The sequence below is a fragment of the Sciurus vulgaris genome, assembly GCF_902686455.1.
Source record: "Sciurus vulgaris genome assembly, chromosome: 18".
Taxonomy (NCBI): domain Eukaryota; kingdom Metazoa; phylum Chordata; class Mammalia; order Rodentia; family Sciuridae; genus Sciurus; species Sciurus vulgaris.
Genome location: NC_136479.1, coordinates 40061051 through 40082431, shown reverse-complemented (window position 1 = coordinate 40082431; position 21381 = coordinate 40061051). Strand labels below are relative to the sequence as shown.

At 44.0% G+C, this 21381-nt stretch overlaps 1 protein-coding gene across 1 annotated transcript in view; it reads left to right on the top strand.

Moving 5' to 3' along the window:
- TMEM248 (transmembrane protein 248) overlaps positions 1-17640 on the top strand; it is a 30394-nt gene extending 12754 nt beyond the window's left edge. The window contains 7 exon segments of the mRNA XM_079120220.1: positions 6094-6270; positions 9150-9287; positions 9289-9436; positions 11539-11689; positions 12650-12833; positions 14312-14455; positions 14959-17640. Of these exon segments, the coding sequence (XP_078976346.1) occupies positions 6112-6270; positions 9150-9287; positions 9289-9436; positions 11539-11689; positions 12650-12833; positions 14312-14455; positions 14959-14979 (945 nt within the window). The 5' untranslated portion in view covers positions 6094-6111 and the 3' untranslated portion in view covers positions 14980-17640.
- Positions 17641-21381: the final 3741 nt, after the last annotated feature.

Below are 21381 nucleotides of genomic sequence, written 5' to 3'. Positions count from 1 at the left end.
TGTGCTCTACCACTGAGCCACAACCCCAGTCCATTAAAATACATTTATAATAAAAATTTGTGAACTTGGAATAGAAGGTGAGAAATTTCCAATAGAAACAAAACAAATACCATACTTAGCAGTGAAGTTTTATAAAACTTTTCTGTAAAGCCAGGACTGAGGCAAGAATTCCTATTATTGCCACTTCTATTTGTTATTTCATTGAAGGTTCTAGTCCTAGTAAAGAAAAATAAATAAAGTTAAAAGGTTGGAAAGGAAGAAAAAAACTGTTGTTTGCAAACGGTATGATCATCTGTATAGAAAATTCAGGGGCTGGGGAGATAGCTCAGTCAATAGCATGCTTGCCTTGTAAGCACAAAGCCCTGGGTTCGATCCCCAGCACCCAAAAAAAAAAAAAAAAAGAAAATTCAAGTGAAGCCACAAACAGGCTGGTTAGAATTCAAAACACTCAGCAGTCTAGAATCAAGATCAATAATAAAAGTATTTTGTTTGTATGAACTCAGTAACAATAGAAAATGTAATTGCTAGAGGATATCATCAGTAATAGCTAGATGAGTTAATATATCTTTGAATCTGTCGACAAGATACATAGGAACTTTCAAGAAAGTTTTCACTTTTTTTGTGTGTGATGCTGGGGTTTGAACCCAGAGCTTTGGGCCTGCTGAGCATACGCTCTTCCACTGAGTTACATGCCCAGCCCCCACCAGAGAAAGTTTTTAAAAATTATTGAAAAAGAAAAGTAGACTCCAATAATGGAGAGAAATACCACATTCATAATTTAGGAAATGACAATGTTATAAATATTCCCCAAATTAGTATATTTATTTTAATTCCCACTTAAATCTTAGCAAGAATTTCTGGGAACTTGTAATTGGAACTTAAAATTCATGTGGGGAAATTGAAGAGCTGAGAATAGCTAAGACAACTGTTTTTGTTTTTTGGTACTGGAGATTGAATCCAGCAGTGCTTTACCACTGAGCTTTACCCTCAGCCCTTTTTAGTTATTGTTTTAAATTTTGAGACAGGGTTTCAGTAAGTTGCTGAATCTGGCCTTGAACTTGGGATCCTCCTGCCTCAGCCTCCAGACTTGCTGGGAATAGCAGGCATCTACCAACATGCCTAGCTAGCCAGGACAGTTTTGAATAACAATAAAATGGTAGACTTCTCGTAGTTGATGGCAGGATTTAAAGCTGCATGGTACTTGAGGGTAGGGGGAGAGAAAGGCCCTGATGAAGGAGAAACAGCAGACACCTAGACACAGATCTGCGTGTGCGTGGGAGCTTGCCGTGCGTGAGATGTGGTGCTGTAGACCCAAAGGAGAGAGTGAGCAGTTTAGTAAGTGTGTTGGGCAACTGGCCACCCAAATAAAGCAGGATCAAACTAGAGAGCTGGTTCCAGACTTTCCAAACCCAATTCCAAGTAGAGGGGAGACTGAAAGTAAAAAGAACTATAGAATTCGTAGAAGAAAATTTTAAAATCTTTATGAAATATAATGATAGTATTGGGAAAGGATTCCCAAATAACTCACACAATCATGAATGGAAATGGTCGATAACTTTATTATTTTTTTTGTAGACAAACACAATATTTATTTTTATGTGGTGCTGAGGATCGAATCCAGTGCCTAACACGTGCTAGGCAAGTGCTCCACCACTGAGCCACAACCCCTGCCCAGTTGATAACTTTAAATACATTAGAGTCAAGAACTATCAATGCCTCCGCACTACCCAGGGAGGGGTCCATACGGCCTTGTTCTTGATTCCCATCGTAACTTAAGGGAACTGTCACAATGTGCAGAGCCCTTGACATCCTGCAAATGAAGGAAGAGGATGTGCTCAAATCACTTGCAGCAGGAACCCACTTAGGTGGCACCAATCTTGATTTCCAGATGGAACAATATATCTACAAAAGGAACATGATGGCATCTACATCATAAATCTGAAGGGGACCTGGGAGAAGCTTCTGCTGGCAGCTCGTGCCATTGTTGTCATAGAAAACCCTGCTGATGTCCTTGTCACATCCTCTAGGAATACTGGCCAGCAGGCTGTGCCCAAGTTTGCTGCTGCCACTGGAGCCACTCCCGTTGCTGGCCACTTCACTCCCGGAACCTTCACTAACCAGATCCAGGCAGCCTTATGGGAGCCACGTCTTCTGGCAGATCCCAGGGCTGACCAGCCTTTTACAGAAGCATCTTATGTCAGTCTGCCTGCCATTGCTCTGTGTGACAGGCTCTCCTCTGCACTATGTGGACATTGCTGTTCTGTGCAACAGTAAGGGAGCTCATTCTGAGGGTGTGATGTGGATGCAGGCCCAAGAAGTTCTGTGCATCAAGATTGGTGCCACCTAAGTGGGTTCCGTGTCCCATGAACACTCATGGGAGGTCATGCCTGATCTCTGCTTCTGCAGAGATCCTGAAGAGATTGAAAAGGAAGAGCAGGCTGCTGCTGAAAAAGCTGTGACCAAGGAGGAATTTCAGGGTGAACGGACTGCTCCAGCTCTTGAGTTCACTGCTACTCAACCTGAGGTTGCAGACTGGTCTGAAGGTGTGCAGGTGCCCTCTGTGCCTATCCAGCAGTGTCCTACAGAAGACTGGAGTGCCCGGTCAGCCACTGAAGACTGGTCTCAGCTCCCACTGCTCAGGCTACTGAGTGGGTAGGAACAACCACGGAGTGGTCTTGAGCTATTCTGCAGACACTTACTAAGCAAAATGAAAATAAGGTCACAGAAAATAAACACTAGTTTCTTAAAAAAAAAAAAAAAAAAAAAAAATCAATCAAGGAAATGTAAATCAAATTGCAGTGAGAAACCACCTCACGTACAGTAGGATTGTTATTATAATAAAAAACAGATAATGAGTGTTGGTAACATTGTAGAGAAATTGAAACTTTTACACTGCTGGTGGAAATGCAAAATAGTAGCGGCTTTGTAAAAAAATCTGGCAGTTCCTCAAAAGATTGAAGTTACCTTAAGACCCTGCAGTGGTACTTGAAGGTCTATATTTAAGAGAAATGAAAACCTGTCCCCACAAAAACCTACACACACGTTATAGGATTATTTACAGTGACTGAAAAATGGAAACCCAGATATCTACCAGCTAATGAATGGATAAACAAAACAATTAAAAGTAAAACATCTTATGCAATGAATATTTTTGGCAATTAGAAGGAATAAAAAAGCCCTGATGTGTACTACAACACAGATGAACCTTGAAAACATTCTAAGTGAAGTCTGACTGCTTGAGCACATCCAGAGCAATGAGGAGCACCATTAGTGGTTGCTGTAGGGCTAAAGGAAATGGGGGTTGCTGTAAAGGGTGTGGGGTTTCTTTAGGGATTGATGAAAATGTTTGAAAATTAAAATCTGTTCATAAACTTGTGATGATGGCTGCCCAATTCTGTGAATATACTGAAAACCATTGAATTGTATACCTCGAATGGATAATTTGTATGGTCTGTGAATTATCTCTAAAAACTATTAAAAAGTTGAGAACCTTTTGTTTGGGAAGTCATACCATAAACCATATAAAAGAAAATCCACAGACTATAAAACTGTTAAAAGATTCAGTATCAAGAACATGTTAAGAACATAATAGCAGAAAATGACCAAACCATTTAGGCAGTTCACTTTTGAATGGACCCAAAAGGGTGATTAAAAAAGTGAAGAGATAACTGGGTCCAGTGATGCACGCCTGTAAAAGCAGTTTAGGAGGCTGAGGCAAGAGGATCTTGAGTTCAAACCAGGTCTCAGCAACTTAGCAACTCAATGAGACCCTGTCTCTAAATAGAATACAAAAAAGGACTGGGGATGTGACTCAGTGATTGAGTGCCCCTGAGCTTAATCCCGGACCCCCCCCCCCCCCCCCCCCCCGCCAAAAAAAAAAGTGAGTTGCTCTTAGATGCAGTTTATAATGATAGATACTATGTTGCATCCACCTTGTGGCCCAGTGTGGTATAACAGAACAGACTTATCACAAATACTGGGAAATAGAGCAAGGCCTTTAGTTGCAGGATCTGGGTGGGGGAATGTAGCCTGGTACACCCTGCTTATAGAGCAGTCTGGGTCATGTCAAGTCAGGTTGAAGATGGACCCTACGCTGTGACTGACTGGAGCCAGAGCCACTGTCGTACCATTGCAGTTCCCTTGGTGGCTGAAAAGGTGGGAAGAATCTAGCTGGGACAGTTCTCTCTGCCCAGTTATCTATTTCATAGTTGAGCTATCCCAGCTAGGGCTATATATCTAGATATCTGTCTAGATATAAATCTCTATCTGCATTTTTATTTAGATGTGTTTCAGTTACATTCAGTGGACTAGATGAGCGCAGATCAAAAGATAAATCTCAGAAACAAAGTTAAGTGGAAATGTATGAGGACTGGCACACGCCTGTTATTGCAGCGACTTGGGAGGCTGAGGCAGGAGGATCACAAGTTCCAGGCCAGCCTCAGCAACTTAATGAGATCTTAAGCAACTTAGGGTAGACACTGTCTCAAAATAAAAAATCAAAAGGGCTGGGAATGTGGGTCAGTTCCAGAAAAAAAGGGGGGGAGGGCAGGAGGATACATACAATGTATCATTGCCCCACATTTTCAAATCATGTCAGTAATTATATCTTTGCATGTACACATGCAGTAAAAGTACAGAAAACATGCTTGGATAATGGTACTTGCCAATTTAAGGACTGAATTTGCATTGGGGGGGGTGTTATTTTCCATCTCACAGGGGTCTTGTGCAGACGAGAGTCCACCAGCCTGGCTTGTCTCAAGTGTGTGTTGTGAGTTCTTAGAGGCCATTGATAATATCTTTTTCTCTAAAACTTAAAAGCTGGTACAGATTCTAGAAAATTGCTTTGTGTTAATGTTGTGCGCTCCTGCTTGTTGGTTGTGTGCCAGCTGCTGTTTCTTGTTCTGTCTGAAGCGCTGAACAAGAAGGGCAGAATCTCTGCTCCAGGAGAGCTAAGAGGGATCAGCATAAACAAGTGGGGGAAGTTGCTCCAGATGACCCTGAAGCGGGGAAAGGGAGTGAAGTGGAGCATGGTGGGGAGCAGGGGGTGGTGGGGGTGGTCGTGGTGGTCTGGAACGCTTGTTCCGGGAAGCTATGGTGCACGCATGTAAGCTTTTAGGAAAAGCATCCCAGGCAGGCGCGAAGGTCACCAAGTAGGTCATGCTCAAAAGCTGCAAGCAAAGTAAAATGCTTAGGAATAAACAAAAGAATTGTAAGCTCACACTTTGAAAATGGAAAACATTGTTGAAATGAAGACCTAAATAAATGGAGAGGCATCCAGCCAGGTTCATGGACTAGTAGATAACATTGTTAGGAAGGTATTACTCCCAGCTCATCTTCATGGAGATGGAGTGCAGTCCCCATCGTAGCCCCAGTGGATTTCCTTGCAGACATTAACAAGCCAGAGCCCACTGTTGGGGGTGGGAGCTCATGGTGGTGAAGTTGGAAAGGTCCGCAGGGCTGCTGGGTCACGAGCTCTGGACCAGATGTTGTGCTTTCATGGACTTCATCATGGGTTTGTGGGAAGCTTAGGGTGTTAAGCAGGGGAGTGACAAAATCCAGTCAGTATTGAGTACCTACTATGTACCAGGTACGGGTGCACATGAGTGATAGGGTAGTCAGTAAAATAGAGTGTTGAATAAACAAAATTCAGCTTTTCAGTGATAGGAAGTGAGAATATCTTTAATTGATTTCTGTACAGGGTGACCTACTTAAACATTTTCTTAAGTAATATGGATGTAGTGATATTCACTATCAACATTTAGAAGATTCAAACTGAAAGATTATTCTTACTTTCAAGATCTAACCACTGTGAGGTAATGGCTTAACATGTACTGCTTTTTCCTCCTCGTCTTTTGAATTAATTATTTATATTGTGCTGGGGATTGAATTCAGACCCTTGCACGTGCTAGTAAGCATTTGCTTTTCCACTGATCCACAGTCCTGGCCCCTTGAATGAATTTATTGGTCAGTCATTTCTCAAGTTCAACTGTGAGCGTCTCCCTTAACCCCAGGCACTACTGAGGGAAACAGAAGTGAGGATCACAGCTTTTCTTGGCAACTCAATCTGTACATCTGATGATGGCTTTCTTTCAGGTGGAGCTGGTCAGAATAATGTTGAGCACCAGCCCCCTGGAGAGCCTGAAGCTGCATGTCAGCAGTCGGCCCCCTCTGGTGGTCTTCATGATCAGCGTGAGCGCCATGGCAATAGCTTTCCTGACCCTGGGCTATTTCTTCAAGATCAAGGAGATTAAGTCACCAGAAATGGCAGAGGTACAGTATATTCTGACTTCCCTTGGGCTGACGAGTGGAGAAACACCTTTTGGCTCTTCGTTCACCTTTGTTTAGTTGTGAGTTTTTGCTCTTAGTAAGAAACATGGGTATTTATTCAGACTTTTCTTTCTCCCTCCCTGCCCGCCCCCCACATTACTTCATTAGGAAATATTTGTTTGATTTAAATAATGCTACTGGTTTCAATTATATACTGTTTCAGCAGAAAAACAGATGTGTTTTAGAGATTTTTTTTTAAATTTTAGTTATAGATGGACACAATACCTTTATTTTATTTATTTGTGTGGTGCTGAGGGTCGAACCCAGTGCCCCATGCATGTGTGCTACTACTGAGCCACAACCCCAGCCCTGGATAGTATGTTTTTAAAATGATTTGTTTCAAGAAGCTATAGAGAACTCACTTCTTTGATATTTATAATTAAGTTGCTCATTGCTATTTGTGAAAAATGAACATTTGGTATTTCAAAGTCACTTATTGTGTTTTATCAGCTATTCTGATGGCCTTTTTATTGGCTAAGAGATCCTAAAGAAATTTAAAAATAGGATCTTATTTCCAAATATATATCTCTTTTTTAATCATGGAAAGCTTCAGTTATTTATAAACTTGCCTTCTAGATTTTACATTTTGTACAATTTAAGTAAGTTATTGGGGCACTGATCTTTAATCTAGGCATATCATAGTTGAAACACATGTAGTGCAGATTTTTTAAAAATGTTTTTTAGTTGGCCATGGAGCATTATTTTATTTGTTTATTTATATGTGGTGCTGAGACTCGAACCCAGTGCCTCGCCCATGCTAGCAAGCGCTCTCTCACTGAGCCACAACCCCAGCCCTGTAGTGCAGATTTTAAAAGTTGTGTATTTTAGATGTTAGAAAACAATAACAAATTTAATAATTCTTGTTTAATAGAAGTGAAGTGATTCTTGAATCCATGAGTGGATACAATACTGGATTAATGACAAGTGGATAGGGTGGTAGGCCAGGCTCTGTCTTGCAGGTCCCCCAAGTGTCTCCTCTTGTACCTTGCTTCCTTTTTGCCTGCTGGTGGACGTGGGTGGAGATTGGGGTGGCAGTGTTGCTGTCCCAAATGTGCAAGTGTGTGCCTTGTGCTGTAGAGGAAAGGTCTCTTGAATTGGGACTGTGGCTTTCTCTTGTGCTCTGTGGCATTCTAGCTCATAGGTGATTTTGGCAGTGGGGACTGCCTTCACGCACAAACTGTCTTACCTGCATAAAGTAATACACGTAAGCTATTTTTATTATGGAACTCTTTCAAAGAGTTTCTTGCCAAGGTGTGTATTGACTGATTCAATTCTTCCTTTTTTCTGGCCCTAACTGAATCCTTAAAAGTTGCTGTAATCACATTAAAGCTGACAATGAACATTCTGGTCACAATCACATTCTGCTGCATCCTGGCATTTCTTCCTTGCAGAGCTTAAACCCCTGTTGAACATTCAACCATGGCCAATGGTTAGGATGTATCCTGGATAACTAGCTCTTAATAATCAAAGTGGAGCCTGGCATTGGCTTTGACTGGCTGTTCAATGTGGACTTGGAAAGACAGTGATGGATAGGAAAAGTTTTGGGCTGCAAATCAGAACTTAATGCTGATTCTACCTTCAACTATGGAATTGGAGGGTCCCTAATTTGCTGTGGGCCTTGGTTTTTTGTGTCTCAATATGAAGGGATAAGACTAAAATGTTCACTTTTCAACCCTGATGTGCACTGATTTTGTAGGCATTAGGAAATATTAAATTTGACTTATCTGTTTATCTTAGCAAATGTCACATACAGTTGTACTGGTGCTGTAAATATAGATTCCCTGACTGCCTGGGGATTACTCAAATGGCTTTTAAAATTAATACCGTTTGCCTCTAATTCCAGTGGCTTGGGAGGCTGAGGCAGGAGGATCTCTAGTTTGAAGCCAGCTTCAGCAATTTAGTGGGGCCCTGGACAACTTCGTGAGCCCTTGTCTCCAAAAAGAGGGGTCTGGGGATGTGGCTAATCCAGATCACACCCCCCAAGGAAAAAAAAGTAACAGTCCAGGTTAGGTTTGTTGTTACTGTTTGTTTCATTCTGAATTCTTCTCTGGCTTTCTATTAAATTTAAAATGGATCCTTTTGGTTTCTTTATAGCTGCTGGCATCTGTTTAGCCATGACATAATTAGCTATGTGTGTTTTAAAAACCAAATTATGATTTAAGTCATCAATGCATGATTGCAGGATAGGATATTAAGAGACGTTTTGAGCTGGGAATGTAGCTCAGTGGTGGAGTACTTGCCTGGCATGCACAGGGCCCTGGGTTCTATTCCTAGCATAAAAAACTGGGGGAAAAAACAAAAGAACAACAGCAGCAAAAGAACAGGAAGAGAAGTTTTCAACACTGAAAACACGCTCAGTGCTCTTCTTAAAGTGGGAGCAAGTATCAGATGCCTTCTAGGAAAAGAAAGCCGTGTATATAGAACTAACCTGTTGAGGAATTATTTAAAAAAATTATAATTGTAACTGTGAAATGAATTTGAATCAATGCTTTTACTGTTTTACTACCTTTTTTCAGGTTTGATTCTGAAGCTAGATCTTTTTTCAAACTTTAATAAGCTGGGTTTAAAAAAAACATTTTCTCAAATGAGCTTGTTCAGTCTCACAGGGTACTTACTGTTCGGGCCACAGTAATTTTCCTGAGTGGGGAATGTGGTAGCAAGCAGGAAGACCACGCTGCCTGCCAGTGCCTGGGGGAGGTGCTGCGCTGTGCTTGCAGCTGTTGGCTGCACGTCACAGGCGCCACGCTGAGGGTGATGACTGTGCCCCTGCGTAGGACACTCGGGGCTGCTCACATCTCTCTCTCTATCTTACTTTACTGAAGGATTGGAATACTTTTCTGCTGCGGTTTAATGATTTGGACTTGTGTGTATCAGAAAACGAAACACTAAAGCATCTCTCAAATGACACTACAACTCCGGAGAGCACAATGACCAATGGGCAGTCCAAAGCGTCCACCCAGCCCCCCCCAGACCCTGGAGGACTCAGGCCCAGTTAACATCTCAGTTGCAATCACCCTAACCCTGGACCCACTCAAACCCTTTGGAGGCTACTCGCGAAACGTCACCCATCTGTACTCGACCATTTTAGGACATCAGATTGGACTTTCAGGTGTGTAAGTGCTAGTCAGCCATGTGTGGATCTACTCATCATACTGTATTTTACTTTTGCATGTATATCTCTGTTGAACTTAAATTCTGAGGTGAAGAAGGCAACATATCTGCCACATGTCTTCACTCAGCATACAGAAATCCCTTTCTGAAGACTTGTGACTGAAATGAGAAGCTGACAGGCTAGGAGTGTAGCTCAGTGATAGAGCATTTTCCTGGCACCTGTGATGTCCTGGGTTTTAGCTCCAGCACCACATACACACCGAGAGGGAGAGAGAGAGAGAGGGAGGGAGACTTAAGGTCTGTCGGTGGCCTTACCATTTACCCTTGAACAGCAGTCAGACTTTACTTGGATTTTTTGGGGGGGCGGGGGAGGAAGGAGGGAAGATTTGCAACAATTTGAAAAAACTTAAAGAATGAGCTGTGTAGCTTAGAATCATTGAATAAATTTTAAAAATAGTATGTCATGAATGCATAAAATATGTAATTATTTTTAAATGATTTACTACCATAAAGTATGTCTTTTATGTTCAAATTTATCAAAATGCATATTGTAAACATAACTGTGTTGCAATTTGTAGGCAGGAGAAATGTGAACAAACCTAAAGCGTAGCATTAAATTGTAATAAAACTATAGTATATACTGCAGTGATTTCATAGCCATGTCCTGTGGCTATCGTGATCTCAAGGTTGGAAGTATCCAGCTTAATACTGTGTAGTGCTAAATCATTGCTGAGTGAGCAGTTCCTCTGTTCAGTAGTCTGCATGTTGTACTAAAAGTGATGTCACTGTTCTTGTGTATTCATCCCCATGTATACTGTATATACAGCACACTATATAGATCAACTATATTATCCGTAAGGCTTCCTGTCAGTGGTAGGCTGAGTTAAGTTCTTGGGAAGTCAGAAGTTATACTCAGATTTTCTACTGTGTCGGGGGTCGGCACCCCTAAACCTCATGTTTTTCAAGACTCAATTGTATGTACAAGCACATAATTTTTACTCAGTCTATCCTGTTGGAATTTTCAGTACTTACCAGGAAGACATTGCCTGTAGTCTACTTTTTCCCCCACTTAGTGCTAGAGATTGAACCCAAGGCCTTGTGCATGCTAGGCAGGTGCTCTACCATACCTGAGTATTGTTGAATGTCCACTGTTAGTACTGTGCTAGCTGCTGGGAAGAACTGGAAACAGCCTAAAATCTGATCTCTTTCCCCTTGGAATTTTGGGATTATAGAAAAGACAGATAACATTAGTTTATATACATATCAGGCCCTTAAAATAGTTCATGGCACAAAAGAAATGCTGTATAAGTACTTGTTAGATAACATGAAAAATAAACACTTATAAACTGTGGGATACTGCCCTTTGACTAGTGCTGAACTTGTGGATGGGTGATTGTTCAGGAGGACAAGAAGGCATTGGAGGCTGGAAAAATCAAAAGGCTTCATGTGAGAGTCCTGGTGCTTGGAAGATTAACCTTTGATTCTTTGTTTACTGAAAGCCTTTTTGTGAAGTCCTTAAAGGAATTTGTGAGTGCCTGCCTGTCTCCTACTGCCTGTTAGAGATGAGAGCTAATCCCATGGCAATGAAGACTTCTGGGTTTTCCCATGTAGCAAATGGATATTTTTCTTCTGTCACGGTGTAGAACTCCATGGTTTTAGTTTAAGCTTTATCACTAATTAGTCCCAATATCTTTCTTAAATCCAATAGACCTCTGTATGTAGAATGGGAGCATTAACCCTTCTTTGGTCACATTCATGGGATAATTGTAACTTAGAAGTAATACATCCAGAAGCAGGTTGAGAATGCTGTGTGCTGTACAGAGTCTAGAACAGTAGCACAAATCCTCTAGCCCAGCTCTCCAGTGCAGAGGCTCTTGTTGCATCCCAGGCCCTGAGTGAAAAGTGGCTTCTCTCTATGTGCCATTGGTATCTCTGCTAGTTGAACAGTCCTCATGCTTGTGATCAGGACTATTCCCACAAAGGCAGGTGACAGGTGATTACTGGGTGGGTAGCTTTGTATTCAGGACTTGCCTGAATCCCAGCGAAGAATATATAAATTCTTTCCTTTATTTACCAAAAAAAATGGTCTGTCTTTCACAGGCAGGGAAGCCCATGAGGAGATAAACATCACCTTTACCCTGCCTGCAGCTTGGAGCTCAGATGACTGTGCCCTTCATGGCCACTGTGAGCAGGTGGTGTTCACAGCCTGTATGACCCTCACAGCCGCCCCAGGGGTGTTCCCTGTGACCGTGTAAGTGTCTCTGCCCCTGCCAATCAGCGTGAGGAGGTCCACATTATGGGGGGGCAGCTCCAGCAGTGTGTTCTCACTGTGGCTGGTTGTCCTGCTCTGTGGAGTTATCTTGTCCAGAACTGGCTGCAGGATTACCTAAGTTTGATCTGGAATTCTCAAGGTAGGATTTCCACATAAAAATACCAGAAAGGTAGGTGCACCATGCAGTGAAGACGAGTGGTGGGTGGGGGTTCTTAGGTGCCTTCCCTGCCAGAGTAGAAGCAGCAAGGTGCAGCAGAGGGCCTGAGGGGCTGCCAGCAGGGAGACATGTTCACCTCCCAGTCCACAGATCTGAGTGCAAATTGAGCCTTGATTTCTATTGCACAGATGTTTACTTCTGAAACCTGCTTCAGTTTTCTGAGAAGCAGTGTCACTTTATGTTTAAGGTGTTCTATTTTGGACTTTTTTACCTCTCTCTGTAAAGGAGATAATGATCTATAAAGAAATATGTGAGATACACAAGTAAATTCTACTCGCAAGAGTTCTGTGCTGAGCCCCGGAGGAATTGTCCTGGAATTTATCTATTTTAGACATTTGGAGGTTTGCACTGTGAGAGTAGATAAGTGTGAATAATGCCTGATGCAGAAGTTTGTATGTAAAGCTTCGAGTTGTAACTATGAATTTAGGTAATTTGAAAGGTAGGCTTAAAAGGAGCATTAGTGGCCACGTCAGATGTGAGATGACAGAGGGTTGGATTCTGAAGGAAGACCCCACTACTCAGTACCCAGAGGTCAGATGCCTCTATGTTTCCTGTTATGTGTTTATTTAAAAAAATAAGACCCTCAGACTAAAAATACGGTGTGTTCATCCCAGAGAAGCACGTATATTCTTCCTGTGTGTGTCATGTGGAACCTGCCCCGTGCAGCGAGAGCGGCCGAGGGGGAGTCTCGGGTCGCTGACGGTTTTTCCTTCCGCCTGCAGACAGCCGCCGCACTGCATTCCTGACACGTACAGCAATGCCACACTGTGGTACAAGATCTTCACGACAGCCAGGGATGCCAACACGAAGTACGCTCAGGATTACAATCCCTTCTGGTGTTACAAGGGAGCCATCGGAAAAGTCTATCATGCTTTGAATCCCAAGCTTACAGTTATTGTTCCAGATGTAAGTGCTCAGAATGTGTGTGCGTGTGTGTCCTGGAACGGGGTGTAGGCCCTGGGTACTTCCTAGGGCGATCTTAGTCCTTGCCACTCTAGATTTGCAGCTGAGGTTGGCCTGGGTGGAGTAACGGAGACTTGGAAAAACAGGCTACCCTTTTGGATAAGAAAAATTTGATCATTTTCTTCATTTACTATTTTGCCCAGCAGCTATTGTCTGTGTAACCTGTAGGGGTTGCAGGGGGTGCTTGTATGGTCTCAGTGTTACCCACAGCCATTCACAGAGTATTTGGTCAGTGTCAACAGGAGCAGTAGGTACTGCTGTTTGAAATTTAGAAAAGTAGCCCTTGGAGGAGGACACAAGTCTCAGGCTAGGAGTTGCAGTCTGAGTAGATCTGACTTGAGGAGGAAAGGACAAGAAAGCCCTGATGTGTGGTCTAGAAGGAGCCGTGCCAGCTTTCTCCTTGCAAAGGCTGCGCTGCTGTTCTCAGGTGTCAGGTGGGGTTTTCTCTTTTCAGCTGGCCCTTTCCCTTTTCTGTGACTCTTGTTTGTGCATGAGTGTGGCAGTAGGGTTTGAACTCCAGCCCCTTTTTACTTTTATATTTTGAGACAGGGCCTTACTAAGTTGCCCAGGCTGGCCTGGAACTTGCCATCCTCCTGCCTCAGCCTCCTAAATCACTGGGATTACAGCTGTGCACCACCACACCTGGCCTCTATGACTCATTTTTATCAAGTTGTGGGAGTTGGTAGGCCAGGGACTTCCAGGATTGAGCAGAGGAGATGCAGCTGGGGTGGGCAGGGGCCAGGTTCCAGAAAGCCCTTGCTGCCTAGCCAAGGCATTCAGCCTTTCTCCTGGGGCTGCAGGGGACTCGTAAAGCAGTGCATTAAGCAGATTGGTCTGCCACCTGGGACACACAAATGGGAAGGAAAAGGAATGGTAGCATGTTTGGGTTTCTCCCACAAACAGCAGGGCCTGGTGATAGATTTCATATGGGAGGTTGCTGAGGAAAGAACCCAACACACCTCAACATGTTCAGCAAGGAACTCATGGAAATGGGAGAGTGCAGAGGGAAGGAAGCTGTCTCTGGGGAGGTGAAGTGCTGAGGCCTTCCGGACGGGCAGATAGCAGGGAGTCAGGAATGTGGGCTCAGGCTGTGAGCCTTCAACCTGGCGGAAGAAGAGAAAAGTGGGGCTAAAGACAGGTGTTGGGCCTCCCCAGGGAGGAGGCCTGGGGAGGCAGTGTGGGTAGTGTAGGGCGTACAGAGGCCAGGGCAGAAGAAGGAGCAGGTAGCACACTGCTGAAGAGCACTGTGCCTTCACTTAGTAGGAGCCAGCTGTGGTGTTGCCATGGCAAGACAGGCCTGTTTCAGCTTGAGATTGAGACTGATACCAGTCTGGAGGCTGGGAATCCCAGATCCAGAAACTCACTAGTAGTTATTCAGAACTAATGCAGACATTCTGATTTTTTTTTTCTTGTTTATTTAGGATGACCGCTCTTTAATAAATTTGCATCTCATGCACACCAGTTATTTCCTGTTTGTGATGGTGATAACCATGTTTTGCTATGCTGTTATCAAAGGCAGACCCAGCAAATTGCGTCAGAGCAATCCCGAATTTTGTTCCGAGAAGGTAGGTGAGCCGTGAACGGAGTCTGTCCCAACATTTTGCTGGAGGGTATTCTGTATTTGGAAATTCCCAGTTCTTACCCCATTTATTGTGAGCAGTGCCATTCCTCCAAAGAAATCCGTCCCTGACTTTTCATTACAAGTAGTCTTTACCTTACCTCAACTGTGGTAATACAGACCTAGGCTCCTTAGCTGTCCAGAGGTGCCCACTGTGTACTTGCTCTGGAACCCCCTTGGAGAACCACTGATCAAATAGGCTGCTTTCCTTCGCTCCTGTCAAGCATGGGAAACCCAACTGTCTCAGCACAGTGGTTCCACAGGGTCAGCTGCTTCTTGCAGAGGACCTTAGATTTCTAGTAATCCTGTCCAGATTGTATTCTAAAGGATTGAATAATTCCCTTGCCTGATCAGTGTGTGCAGTCAGTGTGACCCCTGGTCTCTAGTAGGTTGCTGGAGTCCTCAGGTGCCTCGATGTTGGACTGGATTGTTTGTCTTGCTCTCTTCTAGGTGGCTTTGGCTGAAGCCTGATCCCACAGCTCCCTGTTTCTGAGAGAGACTGAGAACCGTAATGATTGCCTGCTGAACCCAGCCAGGGCCTGGCCACTCTGTGAATACATGATCTTGCAGCGTTGGGTTATTCCAGCCAAAGACATTTCAAGTGCCTGTAACTGATTTGTACATATTTATAAAGATCTATTCAGAAATCGGTTCATGATGCACGTGCTTGGCCCTGGGTGCAGCGTGAACCCTTCAGCCTCACCTGGGGGCCTGTGGACTTGGGTAGACATGCATAGCACTAGAGAGAGCGTGTCCATCCTGCTGCAGGGCGGCAGGCCCTGGTGTTTTTAACCAAGGTCACAGGCAGCTCACTGCCGGTGGGTGAGGCTTGCTTTGGTTCTTGTTTCAGCCCAATGTGTACAGAACGTTTGGAACAGTCTGCACCTTTGATATGATACTGCATTTCCAAAGCCACCAATCCATTTTGTGGATTTTGTGTGTCTGTGGCTTAATAATCATAGTAACAACAATGATACCTTTTACTTCATTTTGCTTGCAAGGAAGCATACCTATCTATGTTTTTGTTTTTGTTTTTAAGAAAAAAATAAAATAGTCACATTTTAATACTACTCTAGTTAGGACAGACTTGTGCTTTTATCCTGAGTAAAAAGTTCAATATTTAAAAGTCACCTATATGGTAAAAAAATCTAAGTTTCATTTTCCACATGGATGGTGAGGAATCTTGTTTTGAGTTGGCACAGAATGTTCTACTCTCTCTTTTCCTTTGTTGCTCCTTCCCTTTGCATAAAAGTTAAAGCAGCTTCCTCACCCAAATAGCTAACAAATTCAGTAAGAGGTCCTAGAGTGGAGTAACAGCTCTGCTTCCTGGCATGCAGATCGTGGTGCGGGAAGAGAGAATGGCTCCTGATGTAATGGTCATGAAAGGATTCTTGTTTTGTTTTGTTTTTTGAAATGAGATTGATTTTTAATTTCCATTTATTTCTATGACACTAACACATCTTTGGGAGGAGAAAGGCGACTACTAGATCGTGAGAATGCTGCCTGTGAATTGTGGAGGGCGCAGTTCTGACTTGCTGTTGATCACGGAGGACCGGAATTGCTTGCTTCCCTGTTTCCTCTGCCCTTGTGCCCTCTGGTCCTCCTCCATTTAGACAGCAGTGTGCGTCCTCTTCTCCAGTTCTCATTGGCTGTGTTGCTGCTGTTTCTCAGCAGCTCTGCCTTAATAACTCATTGTTGGTGACTTGTGTGTCCTCCTAGGCAGGGTCAGAGCAGGAGGGCAGTTAGAACCTTGGCCAGGACCGTCAGCCCTTCTTTCCCTTCACTCTAGGTCTGAGGTCTGTTCTATGTTAGAATTAGTTCCTGCAGTCTGAAGTTTATTGACCCAGAACAATTTATCCCAGGGCCTTTTGAATGGAAAACAGTTGTGGGCTATTATTGAGATTGTTAAAAAATAATCATTGTAGCTACTTGATGTGTTAGTATTCCTTTCTTTTTTTTTTTCCTTTTTAGTACATTTCAAGCACAGTAACAGTTCTTGTCTACCCAGTTTTTTGTTTTTCGTTTTTTTTTTTTTTTTTTTGGTATGATGTGAGTTGCTTACATGATGCATGACTAACTTGTTAATGTAGTTTTTTCTTGAGAGACTTTGAAACTGTATGAGACAAGATTGAGAAAGAGCCATTTGGCTAGGCCTTTAGAAATGTCAGTATCATAGGACCATCATATTTTAGATTAAACTGCTATTGAATGAATGGAATCCCTATGAAGGGGAGTTACAGGGATAGACTCATAACTGGCAGAGTGATAAAGAAGGAAAAAGACAAGTGAAAAAAGGTCAGTTTCACTGGTTTGTTCCATCCAGCTTGTTGCTAATATTAATCACCCTTGTTTTAATTACAGGGAATGCTGGAATCTGTTACCAGGGGAGGAACACTATTAGGCATGGGGAGAGGAAGTGCCAAAATGCTTGGACACTGTCTTGTCCTGAGGCCAGGACATACCTTTACAATCCAGCATTCACCCTAGCAGGTGATTCTTGAAGATTCAAAGACACACAGGCAGGTGTATGAAGGAAGGGTGGGAAGAGGAGAGGCTCTGGGCCCTGGGTGAAGGGGCCTAGGACCTAAGAGCCTTTCCCATACCTGTAGGAAGTCCCGGGGACCTGTTACTGTTTGGGCACATGTGTTCCAGGCCCAGTCCTCAGCTTTCTCTTGCTAGTGGACCTTAGGACTAGAAGGGGCTGTAGACGGGGCCCTTTTGCCATTCAGAGGCAGCAACACTGGCTTGTCCTCGGGCATCTTGGACTGGAGGTCCATTCAGAGGTCAGCAGCTTACTGTTAAAATGGTTGTTTCAGATCATATTGATCTCTTTCCTTTCCCTTGTCCTGCCACTGTATGACTCGAATCAGTTTTGATTCTATTTGTAAGTTTTCTCATCGTTAGGAATCTGCTGTTTCTGCTGTGTTTTCTTTGGCGGTGTGTAAGAATTCAGCATCCTGGTTTTTCAGCCCTCCTGCAGGCACTGGGGTTATGAGGGCCAGCGGATCCATTTCACTTACCTTTCTGCATGATGGTCAGAAGCTGATCTGTTATGGCATTCAACTCCCTGGTTAATTTTCTGTGTTTGACGTATGTGCATATGTGCTTTACAGAATAAAACATCTGAATTTATTTGCAATGTCTCCTTTTCCTCCAGTCTGATGGGCATTTCCTAAGGGAAGAGCATGTGCGATAAGCAATCGAGAGTTTTTCCGCAGACTGTTCTTTTGAAGCATCACCTATCATTAGGATGAGTGGTGGGCATTTTTTTCTACTAAGGAGGCCTCACCAAGCCCATGGGTCTTTTCCCTAGGAGCACAAAACCTCTTGTCTTTTACAGTCTCAGTAAGAGCTGACAGAGCTGACCCAAATCCGAGACTTAAGAAGTATATAGTAGGGAGCATGGAAGAGATAGGAGTTTAAGGACACCTTTCTTGCGTGCACCAAGCCCCAGTTAACAACAGCAGACTCTAGTCCCCTCTGTTGTCTCCAGAACACCTCATGCTCTGGACTTCCTTTGCCACCCCAGACAGAACATCCTCTGTAGCTTCTATAGCAAAAGGAAGATTGTGTTTACGGATGCAGATTCTTCTCTTCTCCGGTGGGCAGAGGCATCTGTCCTTTCGCTCACCCCGCAGCTAGGTGCCAGGCTCATGAGGTCAGTCTCAGGACCAGGGTCAGCATCGAGAAAGGCTGCACCTCATTGGGCTCTTTGTCTCCACCTCCTTCACCTCCTCCTGCCTTCCTTCTTTAACAGGTGGAACACTGTGCTTGCAATGGCTTGTGCCACTGACTTCTCTTTCCTTGTACTCTTAGACTCTGTGGGTGAGGTTCGCCTCCCATCCTTACATAGAACAAGCCTTGGAGGCAAGCCCACATCGCCCTTCTGTATTTTATAGGCTGTATAAAATCTGGTACATACTAAGTTCTCAAGTTGGAGATTTTACTTTAAAACCATGTCATTTTCCTGCTGGGCTCACTGTGCTTTTAGTTCCCGTAGACTCAGATGAGCAAGGATTACCAAAAAAGTGGAATGAATGCACAGACCAGAGGGAGCCCTGTGCAGCTAGCTGAGCTCCTTGTGAGCTTTGTTGCTGTCTCAAACTTACCAGCTCATTTGTGAGGACCCCTCTTGTTTTCACCACTAAAAACCTGAAAAACTTACACCATTCTATTTTGAGGGTGTACATGAATGGTTTGAATATTGGAAAAATCGGTGGCAGTTAATTGCTATGTTGAAGGGGAGGGAGGGGGTTTAGTTTTGTTTTTGATTCAGTCACTTTGAAGAGCCTCCTTTGTTCATTCAATAACAAATATTTCTTGGGTTTCTCTTGTGTGCCAGTCATTGTTCTGGAAGCTGGCAGTATGATACTTCATAGACTAAATGCTCACCTTCTCGGCCCTTACACCTTCTAGCAGGGGAGACAGTCCCATGAACATAAATAATCTGATACCAGGTAGGGATGAGATAAAGATTACCAGGGTATGGATATTAGGGTGATCTGGCTGCGACATCTTTCACCCCATTGATCACCAGGGTTGATTCGGCTGATCTGGCTGGCTAGGCAGGTGTTCCCTTCCTCCCTCACCGCTCCATGTGCGTCCCTTCCGAAGCTGCGTGCTCGAAGAGGACGACCTTCCCCAACAGAGGAGGACCGTTCTTCCATCAAGGGTGTACGAGTAGCTGCGCTCCCCTGCTAGAACCTCCAAACAAGCTCTCAAGATTACCAGGGTGGAGCTTGATGGACATGGCACCTCAGTTGGGATGGTCACAGGGTGTCTTGAAGATGTGTGCGAGTTCAGGATGGAAGCATTCCATGTAGAGGTCGGAGGCTCTGGCTTATTGCTGGATGGAGAGTGGGAGACTTGCAGGGACCTGTTTTCGCACCTGAGGGCAAGATCATCCTGGCTGCTGCTCAGGTGACCCCCGCGATGTGGTATGCAAGAGGATCCTCTGCTGACTGGTCCAGGAAGGAAGTTCTCAGAGCCGAAGCGCATCATGGGGTTCATGAACCCAGACGCCAGCTCCTTCATTCCATGTAACTGGCCAACCACCTAAACTTTCTGTGTCAGTTTCCTCCTCTGTAAAATAAGGCCAAGAATACCCAGCTCAGTGCAGAGAGGATTCAGCAAAGCTAGTACCAGGCACAGAGAACAGAGTCTGGCACACTCAAACATTCAGAATAAGGAAGCGGTCGGGGAGGTATCAGACAGTGCCTTTGGTTGTCTTTGGCTATCTTTTGGGACATGGAGACTGACAAAGCAAAGAGAAGCTCCCTCAAGCTTTATTATTCCTAACAGGGGTGCTGCCTGGGCCATGGCTTCTTAATCCCCCATTAGGTTCATGAGAACCAGCCCCTGGAAGGATGTGTATAACGGAAGCAAACGTCATGAAACGGTAATCACGCTCACTACCTATGACACGCATTGAAAGTTTTAAAACTGGTCCTTTCTGTTTTATTAAAAAGCGGGTTGACTACTAAACTGATTGCATGGTTCACAAATGTATAGCAGCTGTGGTTTCAGAAATACTTAGATTGTCTCTGAGACCCGGTACAGCTAGTTGAGAGATTTGAGTACAAAAGCCTACATGCTGGCTGTTAAGAATTAGTTTTGTCATTTTTAACAAGTTGCAGTCTTTCTAAGTCTTGGAGACTTGGCCAAACCTCGTGTTAAAGATGAGGAAGCCATTAATCCAAAGAAAAGAAACTGGCCACAATGCTCCCAGTTAAAATTTCTGCACCTTTACATGCTCTTTCCATCAAACTTCTCATCACTCCCCAACCCCTTTATCTCCAGTCCAGCTCCCACCTCACATCCTGGATCTGGAAACCTTTCCAAAGGCACTTGGATCTTCATTCCATCCTTGTCCCCCAACTGGATGTTGGTGTCTGCATGGCAGCACGTCAGTGACCTTGGGGCTGGATATCACAGGCCTCGTCTATGAGAAACCGGATAACCAGCTCAGAAGCCCGGTGGGTGCTGCTCTCTGCATGGTGGACCCTACCATTTCCCACTCCAGTGCATGTGACAGACCCTGCGTGGGCTGCTCCCTGGAGCAGGACCCCTCTCCTTATTCTCTGGCCCAGCCTCTTGCCTGGCTACTGCCCTTCTCCAGCCTACTCTAGGGGCCACACTTGGGGCATCAGGAATCCTTTGGCTTTTAAGTGTAACTGAATTAGTCCCAGTCTCCTCCGTTGAAGACTTTTTTATCTTAAGGTCACCTACCAAATGATGACGAAGGGGTTAGGTGCTCGTGCCTGTGAGTCACTGCGACTGGGACGGCTATGCATGCAGGTCGGGTTGCATGGCCCACTCGTCTTCTGTGACGGCATTGCTCGAGTGGGGTTTTTTTTTTTTTTTTTTTTTTTTGCATTTTTTTGTAATCTTCACAGTAAAACATGTATACTCTTCCCTCAATTTACTTGCATTCCTGGAAAACACACTATATTTAAAATGAGCAAAAAATAGTTGGTGCAAAGTACAGTTAGCCTCCAGGTGCAAATGACTAAAGTTTTTTTTATGTCTACACGAATGTTGGAAAAGACTAGAAGATGTTGTTATGTGACATACCTTTGTGTTGTCAGTGTTAACTTTCTAGGAGCAGGACATACTCATGATGAGCAGGAGCTCCTTGAATTTCTAGTGTGTCCTCTGGGGGTGGCATTACTTGAAAATCAAGACTCCAGTCTTTTTCTCAAGACTGAAAAGTTCCCTGTTGCCTCAACTTTTGACTTTCAGCCAATCCTAGGCCTTTAGAGTTGATCTCACCCCATGGCCCTCCTGGGCCACCTGCCTGTGTTCAATAGCTGTTCCTCCTTGGTTAGCCTAGCTTCAACCTATACTTCAAGACAGTGTTGGGTTTCAAGAGGA